This window comes from Neltuma alba, unplaced genomic scaffold, assembly GCF_004799145.2.
Source record: "Neltuma alba isolate B1F8T4 unplaced genomic scaffold, ASM479914v2 tig00012732_pilon, whole genome shotgun sequence".
Lineage (NCBI taxonomy): Eukaryota > Viridiplantae > Streptophyta > Magnoliopsida > Fabales > Fabaceae > Neltuma > Neltuma alba.
Window position 1 is genome coordinate 449,144 of NW_021637152.1, and position 17,626 is coordinate 466,769.

A 17,626-nucleotide genomic window follows, 5' to 3' on the forward strand; every position below is an offset into this window, starting at 1 on the left:
AGAAATAACTTGTATAATCACGAGCGTGTAAACGGTTCATTCCTATTTGCTACCCTTAACACATCACTGTAGGCGCTGGCAATATATATACACACACACACATCAGTGGAGGTTGGTTACTGATCATATCTCCTCACGTCTCCATCTTTTGCTGAACCTCTCATGTACCAATAAATTTCTCTTTATATATAGGTTTTCTCAGTTAATATTTACCACTATTGTTTCATTTCTATTTGTTTGCCGACGCGTTACGAGTAACCGTTTGAGTGAAAATACGAGAGAGAGAGAGAGAGAGAGAGATGAATGGAAGTAAAAGAAATTGTTATACTCATGCATGGTTGGAATACAATCTTATGTACATATGGAGGACACAAACAAACTAATATACAATTAAACAGCTGAAACAGAGAAGCTAACTCTTAAAATACACCTGAGCGTAACCATCTGTTGCTTTCCCATTCTATTCAACACTGTTCAGTTACATCAGCGGTATGAAGGTTGAAGGTAGCCTTAGAATATTGCTGCAGGCACTACTTTAGATAGATCGAGAAAATAAGGGGGGAAAAAGAAAAGGAAGATCAATTGAGATTCCTGACCCAAAATTTCCTTTCTCTTCACCATCCTCCTCAATCCAAACACACCACTGGTCAGCCAGGAAATAGCCTGAGATGGCTGGTTATTGGCTCCCGACACATATGACAGTTGGAAATTGACAGCATACAGTCCCCACAAGTCTGCATCAAAAATATTTCTTCATCATCATCATTTTCTTACATCAGCAGGAAAAAATCACTGAAAGGTCCATTATAGAGAGCTTACCATGTGCCCACATCCAAAAGCCACGTCCTTGTCATTGGTCAGACAAATTGCACAAGCCTTCATGTCAATGTAAATACAACTCTAGTTTCATTAGTCCATCCAAATTCATCAGCATAAACTATTTTGGAAATTTTTCTAAGTACATCAATCTTTTCATCTCTCGCCAATTTACTTCTCTTCACAAGTTGTATTACACATTGCCAGACGACAGGAAGCACGAAAAAAGTGAGGAAGAACTAGTACTCATATTCAGTAAAATATAAAGGAAAAATACCTTATCATCTAATGAGTTGATTTCCCTCTCAAGATCGGAGAGTTTTGCCTGAAGGTATGTTAAGCCAATCATACGTAGATAAAAAATTAGAGAAGTTTCTATGGAAGATGTTAGAATTCTTAAAGGATGGAGACAAACAAATACCTCAGCAACTGCAGCAGTATTAAGGGCGTTGGCTAACTCTTGTTCCTTATTTTCCATTTGTCTCATGAAACTTTGTCTAATCTCTTCACATTCCGTCTTTATCATTCTCACAAGCTCTCGCTCTTCTTCCAACTCTCTCAATGTCTTCATCCATCCATCCTAAACATTGAAGTTACCAATTCATGGTACATTTAGTATAAGTACTCCACATGAATATTAACATGGCATGACTGTCCTCAGATGAAATATTTATTTGGGTGGAAGTAGGAGAAAACTCTAACCATATACCTACCCTTACTTTTGAAATCATATCAGCTTTAATATATAAAATCCCGTCAAAATTATCTTCAAATATGTTTGGGCAAGACAGAAGTAATACTTCCTCTTATCCTGGATGCCGGAACTAGGTAACTAATTTGCATAGATTGAGCAAATTAGTTAAATTAGTCATTTGTGAAACAATTTTTGTTGACTTCCCTCAAGTATTTTTTTTAATCATTTGCATCAAAAATTACTCCCTTGATAGAAAGCTCCCTTAATATGTTCAAAATATAGGGAGAGTATCAGGGAAAATTATAAATGTGAAAACAAAGTGGATTGAGATCTTAAATTTGAAACTAAACCAAATCCCCCTACTAGCTCTTGCATTTGAGACTGGAAAGAATACCTAGAAGACTTGATACCCTTGTATTCTAGTTATGTCCTTCAAATTTACTGATGTGCTTTGACAATTTCACTTTGTGGTATTAATTATTAAAGTTGTATTTTAAGACCAAAGGATTTGTGTCTTCCAACTCCTAAAATAATTCATCAAGTTACTTTGCCTTTAAATAATACATAAATATTTCAAAACTAAGGAAAACACCAACATCAGCTGCTACCTCAGCACACTCAAGATTCTTGCGGGCATTGGCTAACTCTTGACTTAGCTTTTCAGCTTTTCTCTTAGCTATCTGTACCTCGCCATCTTGCTCTAGTTGAAGCCTTTGCTTTCGCTCTTGCTCCAGTTCTCTCCTTAGTTGAACGCATTCAGTCTGTAAAGTTAACAGCCAGGGCTTCAGAATAATGATAAGGAAGTGATAAAAATAGAGTAATAATATTACAATACCTAAAGGTACTGATCTTTAGAGTAAGAATATTACACTTGTATGAATATGTCAAGTTGAGGAATATCCTTGTAAGGCTCTAAAAAACAGACCTTTAGTAGCTGAATATTTTCTTCATGTTTTATCCCTTCAGCAACCCTTGCTTCCTTTGCGTTCTGCATGGTAATTAGATCATACCACATATTTTAATATATTGGTATGCACAAATTTAAATTTGAACTATATATGGTCAATTAATCATGTTAAAAATTACAACTACAACTTTTCATCCCCTGATCTTGTTGAGAAAAATGATGAAATAGATTTGAATTTTCCTATTGAAAGGTACTAGAGTTGCATTATTTGGCCTAGTGCATTTGGAAATTTAGTTTTGTTTTCCCCCCTTTTGTAAAGACCTGTCTAGTCTTGTTTTAAGACTTTCATGACATGGAATCAAATGGGTAGATGTGAAGCTATATTTGAAATTTGAGGTGGTGGAGTTAAAGTGAAATTCTTATTTCCACTTGCAATTAATTCTTATTGTAAACAGTAAATCATTCATTGTTGACAAAGTACAAAGGCTTCTTGTTGTTGTTGTAAAAAGTAAATCTTTTCCTATGGATGTTAACTTCTGCTTCAAGTATGATTATCAATCATAAAGGTAAGGCACTGCAAAAAAATATATATATATAAGAAACTGACCTCCAACATTTGCATGTATTTTTCTTGTTTTCTCCTCTCTGCAACTCTAACTTCTTCAGTTTTTATCATGGAATTTCTTGTGATCTCCTCTGCTTCCAGTTTGAGCCTTCTTACTTGTTCCTGCTCTTCTAAGAGCATTCTCCTCGCCCTTGCACATTCACTCTGCAAATCAACAAATTGTCCCTGAAAATGTTAAGCTTCTTGGCATTTGATATGACTCATTCTTGGAAGACACAGCTGAGAACAGACCTCCAGCATTCGGAGATGTTGATCTTCTATGCTCCTCTCTGCAATCCTTGCTTGTTCTGCAATCTGTGAAGAAGTTAATCTAGACCCCAAAAATAAACTGGAAGGACATGCACATTCAAATCTTGTCATGATCACGAACTTAATTTGTTTCTTACCATTTGCTATGACAGATCATGCAAGAAGCAAATATCATTCATCAGATTTCTGCAAGACAAGCATATGTTCGTTTGGTAAGCTTCATAATCACCTGGTTTTCATCAGATTCTCTCATCAATCTGCCAAGTCTTCTGCTAACAAAACTAGTTCTTGCTGACCAATTGCTGCACTCTAATTTTAGCAGTGAAATATCTTCCCTGTCAAAAACATATACAACAACAAGATAGAAGGTTAGGATATGTTCATATCCATCTCAATAGCTTACACACTCCTGTGTAGTCCATTGGTATGGACAACATCTTGTGTATTGCATAATACTTAGAGTTATTCAACTTGGATAAAAGGATATCTTCAGTTTACAAGCAGATCCACCATTGCAACTACCCAAATCGATTATCAAATTAAAGCTTCTAACAAACTGAGGAATAAAAGGATACTAAATCCTACTTCCAGTAACATACTGTGGCTACAAATGAAGACGACGAGGTATGTTGTGGGTTGCAACTCGAAGGAAGGCAAAGACCAGCATCAACCAAAAAACTTCGGGTTGATTGATTACAAGCATCAATGCTTAATTACAAAAAAGATAACAAAGGAGAGCTTTACTTGGACTTAGTTAGCTCTTCCTCAAGGTGCCCCACTCTTTCCTCACTCTGCTCAAGGGCTTTCTTAGTGGCATCCTACAATAAATTTAGACATAAGTTAGACCATCACATTGTTATTTCTTATACGATAATGTCCTACCTGACTTATTGTGCCTATGATGATACCTCATAACTTCAATCAAAGGATTTGGGTTGGTGTTTTCTTCTTCTGCATCAGCTGGCCAAGCAATGACAAATCAGATGACTGAAAATCAACGAAGAAATGGAAAATTAACAGTACAAGCATGCTATTGTCCTACCATTTTCTTCTTGTCAATGTCATTTCACTTAATTTTTCTTTTACTATGTCTGTTTTCATATCTATTTATTACTTAGTTGGATTTTTGTTCTAAATGGCAAATAAATGTGATGCACGGATAACATCTTTCTAAGCTACCTAATTATCTTATTGTGTGTGTGTGTCTATATGATCACCACCTGAAGCAGAATCAAAGGATTCGTCGATGGCTGCACCAGGAATTGAAGGTTCTTTATCATTGATCCTGGACTCATAATTAGTCGCTGCCGGCTGCCAATAACCACCCTGCAAACCATATGTAAATATTTTTTTTCATGGTCAACCTCCATTATACTATGATATAATTACGCAGTTCATCCTTTCATTCGTTCATTTTATAAAACAACGGAAACACCAATTGACGTAGAAAAGATCAAAAGCCGCGCTGCAATTAATTTTAAAGTTTGGATTGAAAACAATGATTGATGAGAATATTACCTTTTCATGGTGGTTGAAGACTTCATATCTATGTCCTTCTCTCCAGTGTATTATTTGGCTTTTCCCAGAACTAACAATAATAAAATGAGAATCACACAGTTTTTAAAACAATTCATTGTTCATCAGTGGTGCATAAGAATATAACTCTTTCTTTTTTGCAGGGCCAAGCAAGACCTTCAAATTTTGGGAATTTGACTTCACACAGATAGATAAATAGCAGTATGTCTTTCGTTTAAAGAGAGACATCATCCACGAAGAAGACTTAGATACTTAATCTTATATATTTAACATATTTTTGCTCAATCAAATCAGATTAAGTTTTAATATACAGAGATTAATGAGTAAATTTCCGTATAACACAGATAGCAAGCTTCATCAATTTTCCTGTGTCCATCTTCTTTGACCAACCTCTCTTCACTTATCTTTATCCTTTCTGATTCAGCTCTCTCTGCTTCTGATTCTGCCAATCTCACCAGCCTTTTGATTTCTTCTCTCCTGAGATTGGCTTTTCTTCTCTTCTTCCCCAAGAAAATCGATCCTCGCCAGATTATTACAGCTACCACTATCAAATGCAGAAGGAAGCCGTTGATGCACACACACATATGTAAGTGTGGGTTAAAGGAAGCCATTGATGCTCACACACATAGATGAGTGTGTGTGAGTTAAAATGATCATATGCTATTTAATTGCCATGAATGGACGAAGATATATCCTATCAGAATTCAATAAGCACCGAAGCTGGTTCCATATCCTACCACAAGACTTGTGTCATCATCCCTTCCCCCCTTTTTAAATAAGAAATAAAACTACCTAGAAGATGCAGAAATCATTAACATAATATTAAGTCAAATAAGTTGATTGATTTCATCTTGGCTTCACTTGAAACGGTCCAAGTTTGGGCTTTTGCCATCTGTAATAGTTATGCATTTTTCTAATTAGAAAAAAAAGGTTGTTGTGCAGTTAACATCTCTTCTAATGAGATGTTATCATGATAAGCAATGTTATTCAGTATGCAAAAAAAGCAAAATTAGATGTAATGAAATTAGGGGGAAAAAATTGAATGTTAAAATATTTTAGTCTGTTCAAGGACTATCACTATGGTTTCATCTTTGGTATCCTTGTTAAGTTAACTGCAATAGTTTTATCCTTTAGAAGGAAGAACTTTTTTATTATAATGTGTACCTAGGCAATTTTTTTTTTTTTTTTTTTTGCTGCAATGGTCACGGTGTACCTTGATATTTGAATAAGACGCGTAACTTGGGCCTAACATATCTAATGGCCCAACCCAAAAGACTATCATTGGGGCCCATTCTAAATATGAAAGGAGATCACTGAATAGTTTTGTTATTGCCACTGAATACTTATCCCTCGTATGTGCGTCAGTCTCCTTCACCCCTTAGCCCGTCTCACGAAAAGAAAAGGAAAAAGCAATGCAGCAATTTATAAATTATCCACCACACGGCCCATTCTTTAAACTTTGTGGGAAAAGATATATGTAATTGAAACAATAACATATATTTTTTTTAAAAAATATTCTATCATCCCATGATTAAAATTTAATGAGCAAAGATAATAATTCCCCAATAAATAAAGGAGGGAAAATTTTAAATTTAGGAGGCAAGAGAAAATGAGATTTTATATTTATGATGAAATAAAAATTCTCAAATGACACTATATTTAAGATTGTAAGATGTAAATCAATAATTACATGACTCACATTTAAATTAATTAATGAATTTTTTTTTTTGGTGAATTGAGTAGAGGGGGAGCAGGCAGAGACACACACAAATGGGCACTTGTGAATAATGAGGTGTAAACGAAAATTGGAGATTAAGACAGAAAATGAGAAGTGAAAGGGATATGGATGTGGAAGAGAATTTAAAGGGAAAATGGGGACAATATGGTCCACTTAACGTTATATATTAATAGAATGTGATTGATGAGTTTTTTATCATCCTCATTATCACAAGCCCCCCACCATGTGATCCCTCTCCTCTAATTAATACAACACACGTGTCTCAATCACCCCCACAAAAATTAATTACTTCATTCCACACAGTTAATCAATTTCTTGACATTTTTGCATAATTTTGTTGTCATTATTTTTTGTATAATTATCTTATACTTGATATCATCAAGCTAAATTTAAATATCATAAGATTCAATTGTGAGCAGTTTTAACAATTCATTATTTTTAAATATAGTGTTTTTCAAAGTAAGATGTTCATATACACAAAATTGATATAGGATTTACGTAATATATTGGTGTAGAGTATGCTATATGTGCAGTGAGATTAAGGAGCAGAAAAGGAAAATAAAAAAAAAATAAAGTTAACATGATCTCTCAAATTAATCTACACATATACATTCATATATAACTTTTTAGGCAAATGTGGGTGTGTGTATGTGTGTAATATTTTCTTAATCGAAATGTTATAACTATTTTATCATTTACAAATCACAATCACACAAGACTTAAGGTTACCCGTTTTATGAGACTTTAATTAAGTACCAGGGCTATGGGGGCTGCTTGCTTTGAAAACTTTTAAGTGATGTGACATGATAAAACTAGTTCGTTGAAGGAAAAAAAAGTAGGGCTATGAAATTTCAATAAAAATAAAATATAAAATAAAATAATAAAAAATTAATTAAGATAAAATGACTTATAAAAGATCATCAAATTTTTTTGGAAAGTAATAATTACAAAAAACAGAAAGGAGTAAATATTTTAAAAAAATAATATTTCAGGTGTAAATATTTAAAAAATGATATTTCAGGTGTAAATATTTTTTAAAAAAATGATATTTCAGGTACTTGAATATAATTTAAAGGAATATAAATTTAAGAAAAAATTGGTAAAAATTTCCTGGTTGAAAATTTAATTGGTTAAAAGGATATGAATTTAAACAAGTACAACTATGATCCGTGAGTGTAACATATTTTTTACTGTGTGCAACATATTATGAATGATGTGTAACAATTATCAATACGAAAGTTATTTACACACAACAGAAGATATGTTACACACAGTAAAAGATATATTGTACCTACGGATTATAGTTGGATGTGCTCAAATTCAGATCTTTTTAGCCAATTAAATTTTCAAACAGGCATTTTTTTTAGCAATTTTTTCTAAATTTAAATATTTTTATTCATATTATATTTGTTATATTTATATGTGTGTCACAAATACCTTAAATATTAATTGAGGCAAAATAAATTTGAGGCTGGTTGCATAGTAGTAATAATAGTAATGAAAAAGATATCCGACAAGGCATGTTTTGAGTGGGTACTGGGAGCAATCTTGTCAAGTATGAAAGGATATATCCATATCCGTACATAAAACACGAAATTGATGGCAAATAATTGGTTTCTCCCCACTTATTATTCTTTTAAAAGTAAAAAAAAACATTCATTGCCATAATCATTTATAGATTCATATTTATCCAAAAGAAAATCAATTAATAATATTAAGAAAAATTAAATGTCGTTGAGGTTCATGGAAACAGCCCCATCCTAATGAATTTTTTTTTTGGTGACAGAATTTTAAGAAAGGGATTGGACTCATCCACAATCCAAAGGCAGGACACTTAATGTTTGATTCATTGGGATTTGTCTCTACGGGCACGGGAGCATGACAAGCAAGCGCTTTTTTTTTTCTGGCCCAATAGGTAGGATTCTCTGAGTTTCACTATGCTGTGGAAATGCCTCCCCAACGCTGCGAATGGAGTCACAACAAAGTGGTACTCCTCAGGATCGAACTCCCTCCTTGTGGTAAGAGAGTCAGACCCCTTCGCTAGCTGAACCCACGGAGTTGGCTCCATTGAAATAAATTTGGCCATCCTTTAAAAAAACTGACATATTCAAATTTAATTCTTCAAATAATAGTAAAATCGATGTGAACTGATAAGAATCCTGGCAATATTCTTTAATTTGTAGGAGAATTTACACTTCATGATCATTAAGTTCAGTTTATCATTGTAAAGTTCGCAATATTTATCATGAATATTACCTAATGTTCCAAAAATACCCGTATATAAAATTTTAAAAAAAAATACAATACCTGATTGGCAAAACCGCGTCCCATCCTTCCCGCCAAATCTCTACTTGACAGCTCAATTTCCAAATTCTGATTTGTAATCTCATATTTTCGTCCATCTAAGAACTTCGACCATTCTTCAACGTGTTTTTATGAATTCATTCTGTTTCTTTAAAATTCAGTCATAGATTTTTGCCTTGATCATTCATTGAAAGAGATTCATTGTGTTTATTTATTTATTTTAATAATTTAAAATTTTACTAATACATTTATAAAATGTTAAATCTGAAAATTCAATTCAACGGTGGTTGAAATGAGAAGTGTAGAGGAAGTAGAATTTACCTAAGTGTAATATTTATTTGAATTATTGTGGTAGTATTTAATTATAGGTAATGGAATACAAATAAGGGTAGTTGGAGAAAAAATAAATAAATATAGAAGATAAAATAGATTGGAATCTTATATTTAGAACCAAAATAAACATCAAACTAACTCTTATATATTAAGTACCAGAGATAGTATATATGAGGGATCAACAGTAATTGAGTCAACTAGAAAAAAACTCATCAGGATCTTGTAATTCAAATAATACCAAGTGTCTCCGTCAAAATTTTCATAAACATAAGATTGTGAGCAAGAGATATGGCAAAATAATGGAAGAAATTCAATTTCTCATAAGTAATACTAGCTCATGTTCCAATTATAAGACTTTATTTATACACTGCAAACATGATTTTGTAATTCAATGATGCATATTTTCTTTTGTCTTTTTTTCTAAATTAATAATCATTTATATGAATGTGTTAACCAAATCTAACGTTAATAAATATGAGTTGTAAAGTTTGCAAACTCTGGCCTGAACCTCCACTTTATTATTATTATTATTATTATTATTATTATTATTATTATTATTATTATTATTATTATTATTATTATGGCAATAACATAGTTGAAGTAAAATAAGTCAACAAAGGAAGCCTCTAAGAAATAACCACCATGTGCTGTTTGTCTACGAAGAAAATACAAGACTAACCCTTTATATAATTTGAGTTTAAATTACATATACAAGACAGATTGACAAAAATAAAAAATTAAAAGTACAAAAGTTGTCTAAATATTATTGGGACATTATAATTCGGAAACGCATGAATGAAGCCTCCAGGAAATAAGAATCATGAACATTTTTATCCTAATAATAGGAAAGAAAGAACAAAATAGGAAAAATGTAATAATTAAGCAAACCGTGTGCAGAATATTGACACCCATCCATTATATCATCAATAGCGTGTATACAAATTATAGAATAATATAGAATTTTAATTTGGCCATAAATATATTTAACTTAGCACTCATTATATATTAATTATATTAGAGTAATAAATAATTAATGAAATGAAAAGGTCGGTTGTTAATCACATGGGATGTCTCTTTCGTGTGGCAAAAGTATCAACTCAACATAACATAATCCAAACCCTAATTTTGGAAAGGTGGGTAATTCAATAGTTACAATAAAAAGGGCAAACCTATACTTATAGGCGCCTGTATATAGAGCAAATGGATGGGGAATAAGAATAATCAGAATACAATAATTATTAATTAAATAGTCCCCTCCATTAATTATCATTCATTTTGATTAGGGAAAAAAATCATGTGATGGTCGGTTAGATTTCATCTTTAAAATGAAAATAAGAGGAATAATTCAACCACACAGCATGACAGAACAAAAGGGGAATTTAAAACTTAGAACTGCAAGGAATTTTATAAAGTGAGATACCTTTCTTAATAACATATATGCATAATAAAAAGAAAGCTGATTTCAAAAATAAACTTGAAGTTTAAAATTAATAATAGTTTAAAAAAATCCAAACCCTATAATAATAAAGAGGACATGATGACCGATGTTCATCTTCATTTTCACTTTTTTTTTTCGACTCGTCATATTAGTATCCGTGTGTATATAAGGTTGTTATGAGTTTTATATTAAGGAGCCTCATATAAATGAAATGTAGTTTATAGATTTAAGAGTCTCTCCTATCTAATATAGATTAATATTTTAGGCTTGAGTTCACCCTTTCGATATTCATAACAAAAATGCTTTCTTAAGAGGTTGATGTTCACGAAGAGAGCTATCACAAAAAAATTCCGAATGACAAGGAGGTGGGTGAACTACTATAGATTTATTAGTTCAATTTTGTGAGATTGGATGGCCATTCTTTTAAAGTTGCATTCTAACAAGCTCATTTGTGTGCTACTCTGGTCTTATTTATAGGCAAAGAGAATCTATTTTTTAGTTTTATTTATAAGGCACTGAGAGAAATTTTGTTAATATAGATATACAATTTTACTCTTTATTTATTATTGTGTTGATTTTATTTATATGAAGTATAATATGTATTAAATAGGGATAAAGTTAAAAAACTGTTAAATTTTAAATAAGAGTCAATGATATTTAAAATTTTTCTTAGTCTGTGTAAAACATGTTAGAAGTGACTTATGAATAGAACCAGAAGAGTTGGTGTTTATATCCAAATGCCACAAAAACTTGGACTAGTTTTAATATAGAGAACTAATCTTCAGTTTCTGTTTGCGACCAATCAACTTTCAGATTGCTTTAGTTTAATAAGGATCAGAGAGTATTAAAGATCAAAGACAGCATGTATTTATATCCAAATGCTATTAAAAAAAAAAAAACAAAGCAAACAGAACTTCCACTTGTTTATTTATAGAAGACTTAATCCTGAGTTTCTGTTTGGGACCAATTAACTTTCAGATTACGTTACTTTAGTAAGTACGTTGGAGTGACAGAAAATGTTATTGGTTGGGTGATACATTAAGTTTTAGTAATTTTTGGGTTTTGTGTTTATTAAAAAAATTGATTAGATCCATTCAAACAATGATTAAACCTTGGGAATGGTTGAGATGTGCCCTAGACCCTATGTAGTCAAAGATTCTATATCCAATTCCCATATCAAAAAATAAAGATCTGATCATCACAAGTTCACAACTAAAAATTAACAAAGTGACACAACTTTTTAACATTAAAAAAAAAAGCACAAAATTTGATATATTTTCTTTATACAGTTCATGTATCTGAAACCTGAGATGGATCAATTCCTTTCCAGAGAATTGTTGAATGTGTCAGAGAACGAACACTGAGAGACTTGAAATATACATAGATAATACAAACTCCTCAGACAGGTTAATTATGCTTGCATGCATCACTTTCTTTTCTTCACTTTTTATTTTTATGTTTATTTTTTTTTAATATATCATTGTTATGCTTCCTTCAATCCTCGTGCTTGGGGAATATAATAAAGTGTCATTTTGATAATAAAAGGCGATATTCAGGAACTTTAAATGATGATCAGTTTTGAGCTGTAATCCACAGAAGAAGAACACTTGGTTATGGCCCTGTGAGGCTGTAACCAGACCAAAAGCTGCACAAAAGGAATATAGATATTTTTATATCTAGGGTTTCAATCATGAAAACCTTGGAAAATATAATCCACCACCGTTTGTGGCTTCAAATCTGCTCATTGTTCCTTTAACCAAAGCATATATATATATATGATGAGAAAATTTGGATAAAAATATCTGTTTTAAGATTTTATCGTCTAATTAAAAAGGCTTGGTGTAACTCATCTTTAATGGGTTCAATTCTTCTCTAATTTTACACAATAGCTTTAAAGATATGCCCAAAAAAAATCTTTAAAATGAAAGTTATATGTGTGTATATATATAGTTGAAGATATATTATACATATTTGATGAAGAGCTGTACCCGCTCAAATTCAAGTCTTTTTTTAGCTAATAAAATTATCAAATTAGTGTTTTAGACCAATTTTTCCTATGTAATATTGCCACTTTTCACCCAAAAAAACGTTAGTTAAACCATATAAGTACAACACATACATAATATTATATGAATAACATATTAATTTAATCGTATAATTGTCCCAATAACTTATATATAAACGATATATACAAAAATGAAAGTATATGAGGGGAAGATGGAAAGAATAGTGAGGACCCAAGAAATAAAGAGAGAAAGAAAGAGATCAAAACAACCTTACTTTGTGGTGTGTGTGAGCTGAGAGGGGGGGGGGGAATGAGATTCCGCAGGGCTAATAAAGAGTTAATGGACCAGCCATCACTGATTGGTCCTTTTCTTGCATTTTTTTTCAACCTTTTCCTTTTTCACCGCTCCATCCTTATTAAAGAGTCCTTGGAAACATCTTGGAGCCTCTCACATGATTAAAAAAGTGAAGACTTTTGTATAATACCATCTCATATTCTACTCCTCTGGTCCTATTTAAGAGGTAAAGAGAGAAGATATTTTGTGATCCTATTTATAGGACACTAAGAGAAACTTTTTGTATTGATATACAATTTTACCCTTCATTTATTATTGTGTTGACTTTATTTACATGAAGTATAATTATATCAAATGGGGATAAAATTAAAAAGTTGTTGAATTTTAAATGAAGTTAATAAGTTTAAGATTTTTTTTCTGTGTAAATATGTTGGAAGTGACTTATAAATAGAACTAGAGAGTATGTTAATATACAAACAAACATATCTAGTGTCTTTTATTTTTATTTTTTATATTGAAGTTTACGTAGTCGAGTTTGGATAAACAATTTAAAATTTAGAGAAACATCCTAAAAAACAAATTGGCTTAAAAATAGTTTGGAATGACGATAAGATCTTTCAAAAATAATTTTTTAATAGTAATTTACAGAATACGAGATAAATATATGAGAAAAGTCTTATCTCACCTTATATTCACACATATTGATAGACATTTAATATAAGAATCTTCAAACAAGCCCTTACGAAGCATAGCGAAAATTCTCATGCTATGGATAGTTTTATTTTAAACGTAATTGATTTACTAAATATAATTATTTATTTTAAACTTTCAAACATTATTACAATTAGAAAGGGTTGAAATAGTGTACTTAAGGGGGCCAAAAAAGGCATGTGATACCAGCACAACAAAAATCCCACCCAACAAATCCTCTTATTAGCTTCCCTTGATTCTCTCATTATTCAACCCTCGTGATCATAACAACTCATTAGTCTTACACCTTTTTACCAAATCACATCACGGATCATACCAGAAATTAACGATATATGCATAACAAAAGATATAAGCTATCAACAAATAAAAATATTCATATATATATATATGAAGGTCAAATTAAAGTTTATTTTAATTACTATATATATACTCTCTCCAGTCCTATATATATAAGTTTCAAATAACCAAATCATCTTTAACGAACTAGCAATTAAAATTAATTAAAAATAATAAATATATCAGAAATGTAATTTTTTTCCTTCAAATTTTTTCTTATTTATTAAGAGAGTAAATGAGAGAGGCAATAAATGAAAAAAGTGATGACAGAGAATATATGAGGTAATATTAATGAGAGGGAGGGAGCACTAAATACAATTAACTAAGGGCAAAATAACAAAAAGAAATAATAAATGCTCAGACAAACTAAAAAAATGAAGCTTATATTTTGGATCAAATCTGTCTGCAAAAGTGAAACTTATATACAAGACAGGAGGGAGTATTGGCTTAGTATTCTCACGTAACAGAAGTTTTTCTTCTCTTTTGATAGAAAATTTTATGTAAAGATTAAAATATATTAAAGAATCCTGAAAATCATAATTAAATTACAATGTATTGAACATAAATGCGATAAAATATAATTATTAAAAATATTCTGAAAATTAAATAGTTTATTTTTGAGTTTAATAAATAATTTAAATTCTTAAAATAATTAAAATTTTAAAGATATTTAGATCATCGAAACTGTCCCATAATACTAATAATAATTATTAATTAAGCATGAAAAAAAGGTTATATGGTTCATCAACTTCCCCATGTTCCTGTGATCCCCATTTACATGTCCCCACCTTTCCCCACTTCTTATATAACCCCACCCTCCTCCCTTCCCTCCTTCTTCATCCATTCCCTCACTTTCCTCATCTTCTCCTTCTTCTGATCATTCTGCCAGTATTAACACATACTTCATATTTCCAACTACGTACAACCCCACAAAAATGTGCCCCTCAAAGGCCAACAAAGTCACTGTAGGCCTAGAACCCACCGCTACCGCCACCGCTACCGCCATGACCACGGCCAAGCTCAATGGCCGGCTGGTCCTTCAGCCCACCTGCAACCGAGTCCCAACCCTAGAGAGAAGAAGCTCGATCAAGAAAGTGCCGCCAAAGCCACTTTCTGTAAGCAGCAAGACCACCACTACTTCTGCTCCAGTTTCTCCAAAGTCAAAGTCTCCTAGGCCTCCTGCTATAAAGAGGCCAGGCAACAATAATGATAGTAATAGCTTGAACTCAAGCTCTGAGAAAGTTGTGACCCCAAGAAGCTCCATGATTAAAACTAGTTCTCGTCCTACCTTGGAGAGGAAGAAGTCAAAGAGCTTCAAGGAGGGGTCTGCCGTGGTGGAGGCTTCGTTCAGTTATTGTTCGTCGTTGATCACTGAGTCTCCTGGAAGTATTGCTGCTGTGAGGAGGGAACAGATGGCTCTTCAGCAGAAACAGAGAAAGATGAAGATCGCTCATTATGGAAGATCCAAGTCTGCCAACTTTGAAAGAGCTCCTCTTGTTGATAATTCTTCTTCTTCTTCCTCGGACTCTTTGATCACCACAAAACCAAATGAGGAGGAGAAGCGATGCAGCTTTATCACAGCCAATTCTGGTAATAATTACTTATAGAACTCAAATTATCTTCTTTTTTCCCCTCCAAAAAGCAATCATTTTGAGAACCCATATGTGAAATGATGTCTTACCTTAAACACAGAATTAATTTACTAATCTGAAATTCTCTGTCCGATGGATAGATCCCATTTACGTTGCTTATCATGATGAAGAATGGGGAGTTCCAGTTCATGATGACAAGTAAGGCCACCCCTCTCTCTCTCTCTATATATATTATTTATAGTCTCTATATCCCTATCTCTCACATAAATATAAACAATTTCACACATCATAAAACAAATACAGAAAATGCTGACTCAAATGACAATAACCCTCAATTATATGTAAATACAGAATGTTGTTCGAACTTCTTGTTCTAAGCGGCGCTCAGGTTGGATCAGATTGGACCTCAATCTTGAAGAAACGTCACGATTTCAGGTTGGATTCTTCTCAAAGAAGCTCACTACATTTTATATATATATAGATATATGTGATGGTGAAATTAATAAGTTTGATGAATTAATGGTTTCTGAAAACAGGAAAGCGTTTTCAGAATTTGATGCAGAAACTGTGGCGAACTTGAGTGATAAGCAAATGATGTCTATCAGCTCTGAATATGGCATTGATATTAGCAGAGTCCGAGGCGTTGTTGATAATGCTAACCGAATTTTAAAGGTATGCACAAATAATTAGCCTCTAATTTTGTTGAACTTGATATTCTCAAATCTCAAGTATACATACATAAACTATAAAATCTGGGGGGCGACTTTAAAATAAAAAGAAAATAAACCACTTTTGTGCTACATGAATTATATAATTATTTGTCTCTTGGCACTATCAACTGATATATACAAGTCCCAGTTTTGCTGGGGCCCAAATGAAAATAACATAAAATTTTCAATATTTCATATATGACAACACTTCACAAACTCCTTTTTTTGTTACCTCAAGTCAGGCTTTCAATGATAACGACTTATTCCCGGCTACATCTTAATAATTTTCTCTCATTGAACTACTCTACATCTTAAAGCTATATAAGGCTAAAAACAGTTATATAAAGTTATGTAGTTGACAAGTTATAAATAGTGCAAAAAATCTTATTTTTCATACCAAAACTTGTAATAAAAACTACTATGCAGTAATATATTTTATAAAAGGTCAGTAAATTCAAAAGTATATGACTCTGAAGGAATCACGGAGATGCATTCTTAAGATCACCCAAGAAAAAGGAGACGTGTATTATTATGACTACTTATGAGTCTATCTATTTAATGACTAATATGCTGTGTGGGCAAATTATGCCGTTATTGCAGATTAACAAGGAGTTTGGTTCATTGGACAAATACATATGGGGGTTTGTGAACCACAAACCCATCTCAACTCAATACAAGTTTGGCCACAAAATCCCAGTGAAGACCTCAAAATCAGAAAGCATTAGTAAAGACATGGTACGAAGAGGGTTCAGGTTCGTTGGTCCAACCGTGGTTCATTCATTCATGCAAGCAGCTGGCCTCACCAATGACCACTTAACCACTTGCCACAGACACTTGCAATGCACTATCCTTGCAGCTCCCAGCCCCATCATCCGTACCACCATAGAGACCCCTACTCCACAGTGAACATTAATTCCCAAGAGAGAAGAAAGTGTTGGAACTGCCAGCAAAAAACAAACATAATATATGGTTCGAGTCGTGCTTGGAGACACTGTTGATTGACCCAAAAAAGCTCAACATACAAATGCTTCTATAGCCTGCTAACTATAGTTCAATTTCATCAGTACTTGTATTGTGCATAAAATTATTAGGCAAAAGATGTTTTCATTGTACTTAGCTTATTAGTTGGTGAAGTTTGAGAGTGAAGATTTTATTCTTAGATATAGAGTAGGAGCTTCTTGTATAATTTTATTACTGCTATGTATTTGGAGAGAGTAATTAATGACTAAGAGACTATGTATTAAATGAGTTGAATCCCAATGAATATTTGGAGATATTATATTGTTGTAATGAAGAAGGAGGTGGTGGGGGACTTGGGGGACAGTGAACATGTGAAT

The 17,626-nt window shown here is 32.4% G+C and overlaps 2 protein-coding genes across 2 annotated transcripts; one reads left to right on the forward strand and one right to left on the reverse strand.

The window, feature by feature from the left end:
* Positions 1-352: 352 nt before the first annotated feature.
* On the reverse strand, positions 353-4,885 carry LOC114730460 (nuclear-pore anchor-like). Its single transcript, XM_028917547.1, has 13 exons — positions 4,810-4,885; positions 4,512-4,617; positions 4,200-4,251; positions 4,036-4,109; positions 3,521-3,626; positions 3,274-3,336; positions 3,025-3,186; positions 2,436-2,498; positions 2,119-2,271; positions 1,238-1,396; positions 1,094-1,141; positions 820-876; positions 353-734 (listed from the first exon to the last, which is right to left on the reverse strand). Exons 5-13 carry the CDS (start codon positions 3,542-3,544, stop codon positions 648-650), a joined length of 816 nt encoding a protein of 271 aa, XP_028773380.1. The 5' UTR covers positions 3,545-3,626; positions 4,036-4,109; positions 4,200-4,251; positions 4,512-4,617; positions 4,810-4,885; the 3' UTR covers positions 353-647.
* A 9,962-nt stretch (positions 4,886-14,847) lies between these two features.
* LOC114730457 (uncharacterized) lies at positions 14,848-17,568 on the forward strand. The gene is made up of 5 exons (XM_028917543.1): positions 14,848-15,577; positions 15,720-15,777; positions 15,931-16,014; positions 16,116-16,251; positions 16,890-17,568. The coding sequence occupies exons 1-5, from the start codon at positions 14,923-14,925 to the stop codon at positions 17,193-17,195; spliced, it is 1,239 nt and encodes a 412-aa protein (XP_028773376.1). The 5' UTR covers positions 14,848-14,922; the 3' UTR covers positions 17,196-17,568.
* Positions 17,569-17,626: the final 58 nt, after the last annotated feature.

What these genes read in the sequence shown, in the direction of transcription:
- LOC114730460 (XM_028917547.1), bottom strand. Translation starts at nt 3,544, where the DNA reads ATGAGAGAATCTGATGAAAACCAG. An exon ending in GAGAATCTGATGAAAACCAG is followed by an intron (nt 3,337 to 3,520) that starts GTGATTATGAAG and finishes ACTTCTTCACAG; the next exon opens with ATTGCAGAACAAGCAAGGAT. An exon ending in TCAACTCATTAGATGATAAG is followed by an intron (nt 877 to 1,093) that starts GTATTTTTCCTT and finishes ATTGACATGAAG; the next exon opens with GCTTGTGCAATTTGTCTGAC.
- LOC114730457 (XM_028917543.1), top strand. Translation starts at nt 14,923, where the DNA reads ATGTGCCCCTCAAAGGCCAACAAAGTCACTGTAGGCCTAGAACCCACC. An exon ending in GTTCCAGTTCATGATGACAA is followed by an intron (nt 15,778 to 15,930) that starts GTAAGGCCACCC and finishes ATGTAAATACAG; the next exon opens with AATGTTGTTCGAACTTCTTG. An exon ending in AAGAAACGTCACGATTTCAG is followed by an intron (nt 16,015 to 16,115) that starts GTTGGATTCTTC and finishes TTCTGAAAACAG; the next exon opens with GAAAGCGTTTTCAGAATTTG.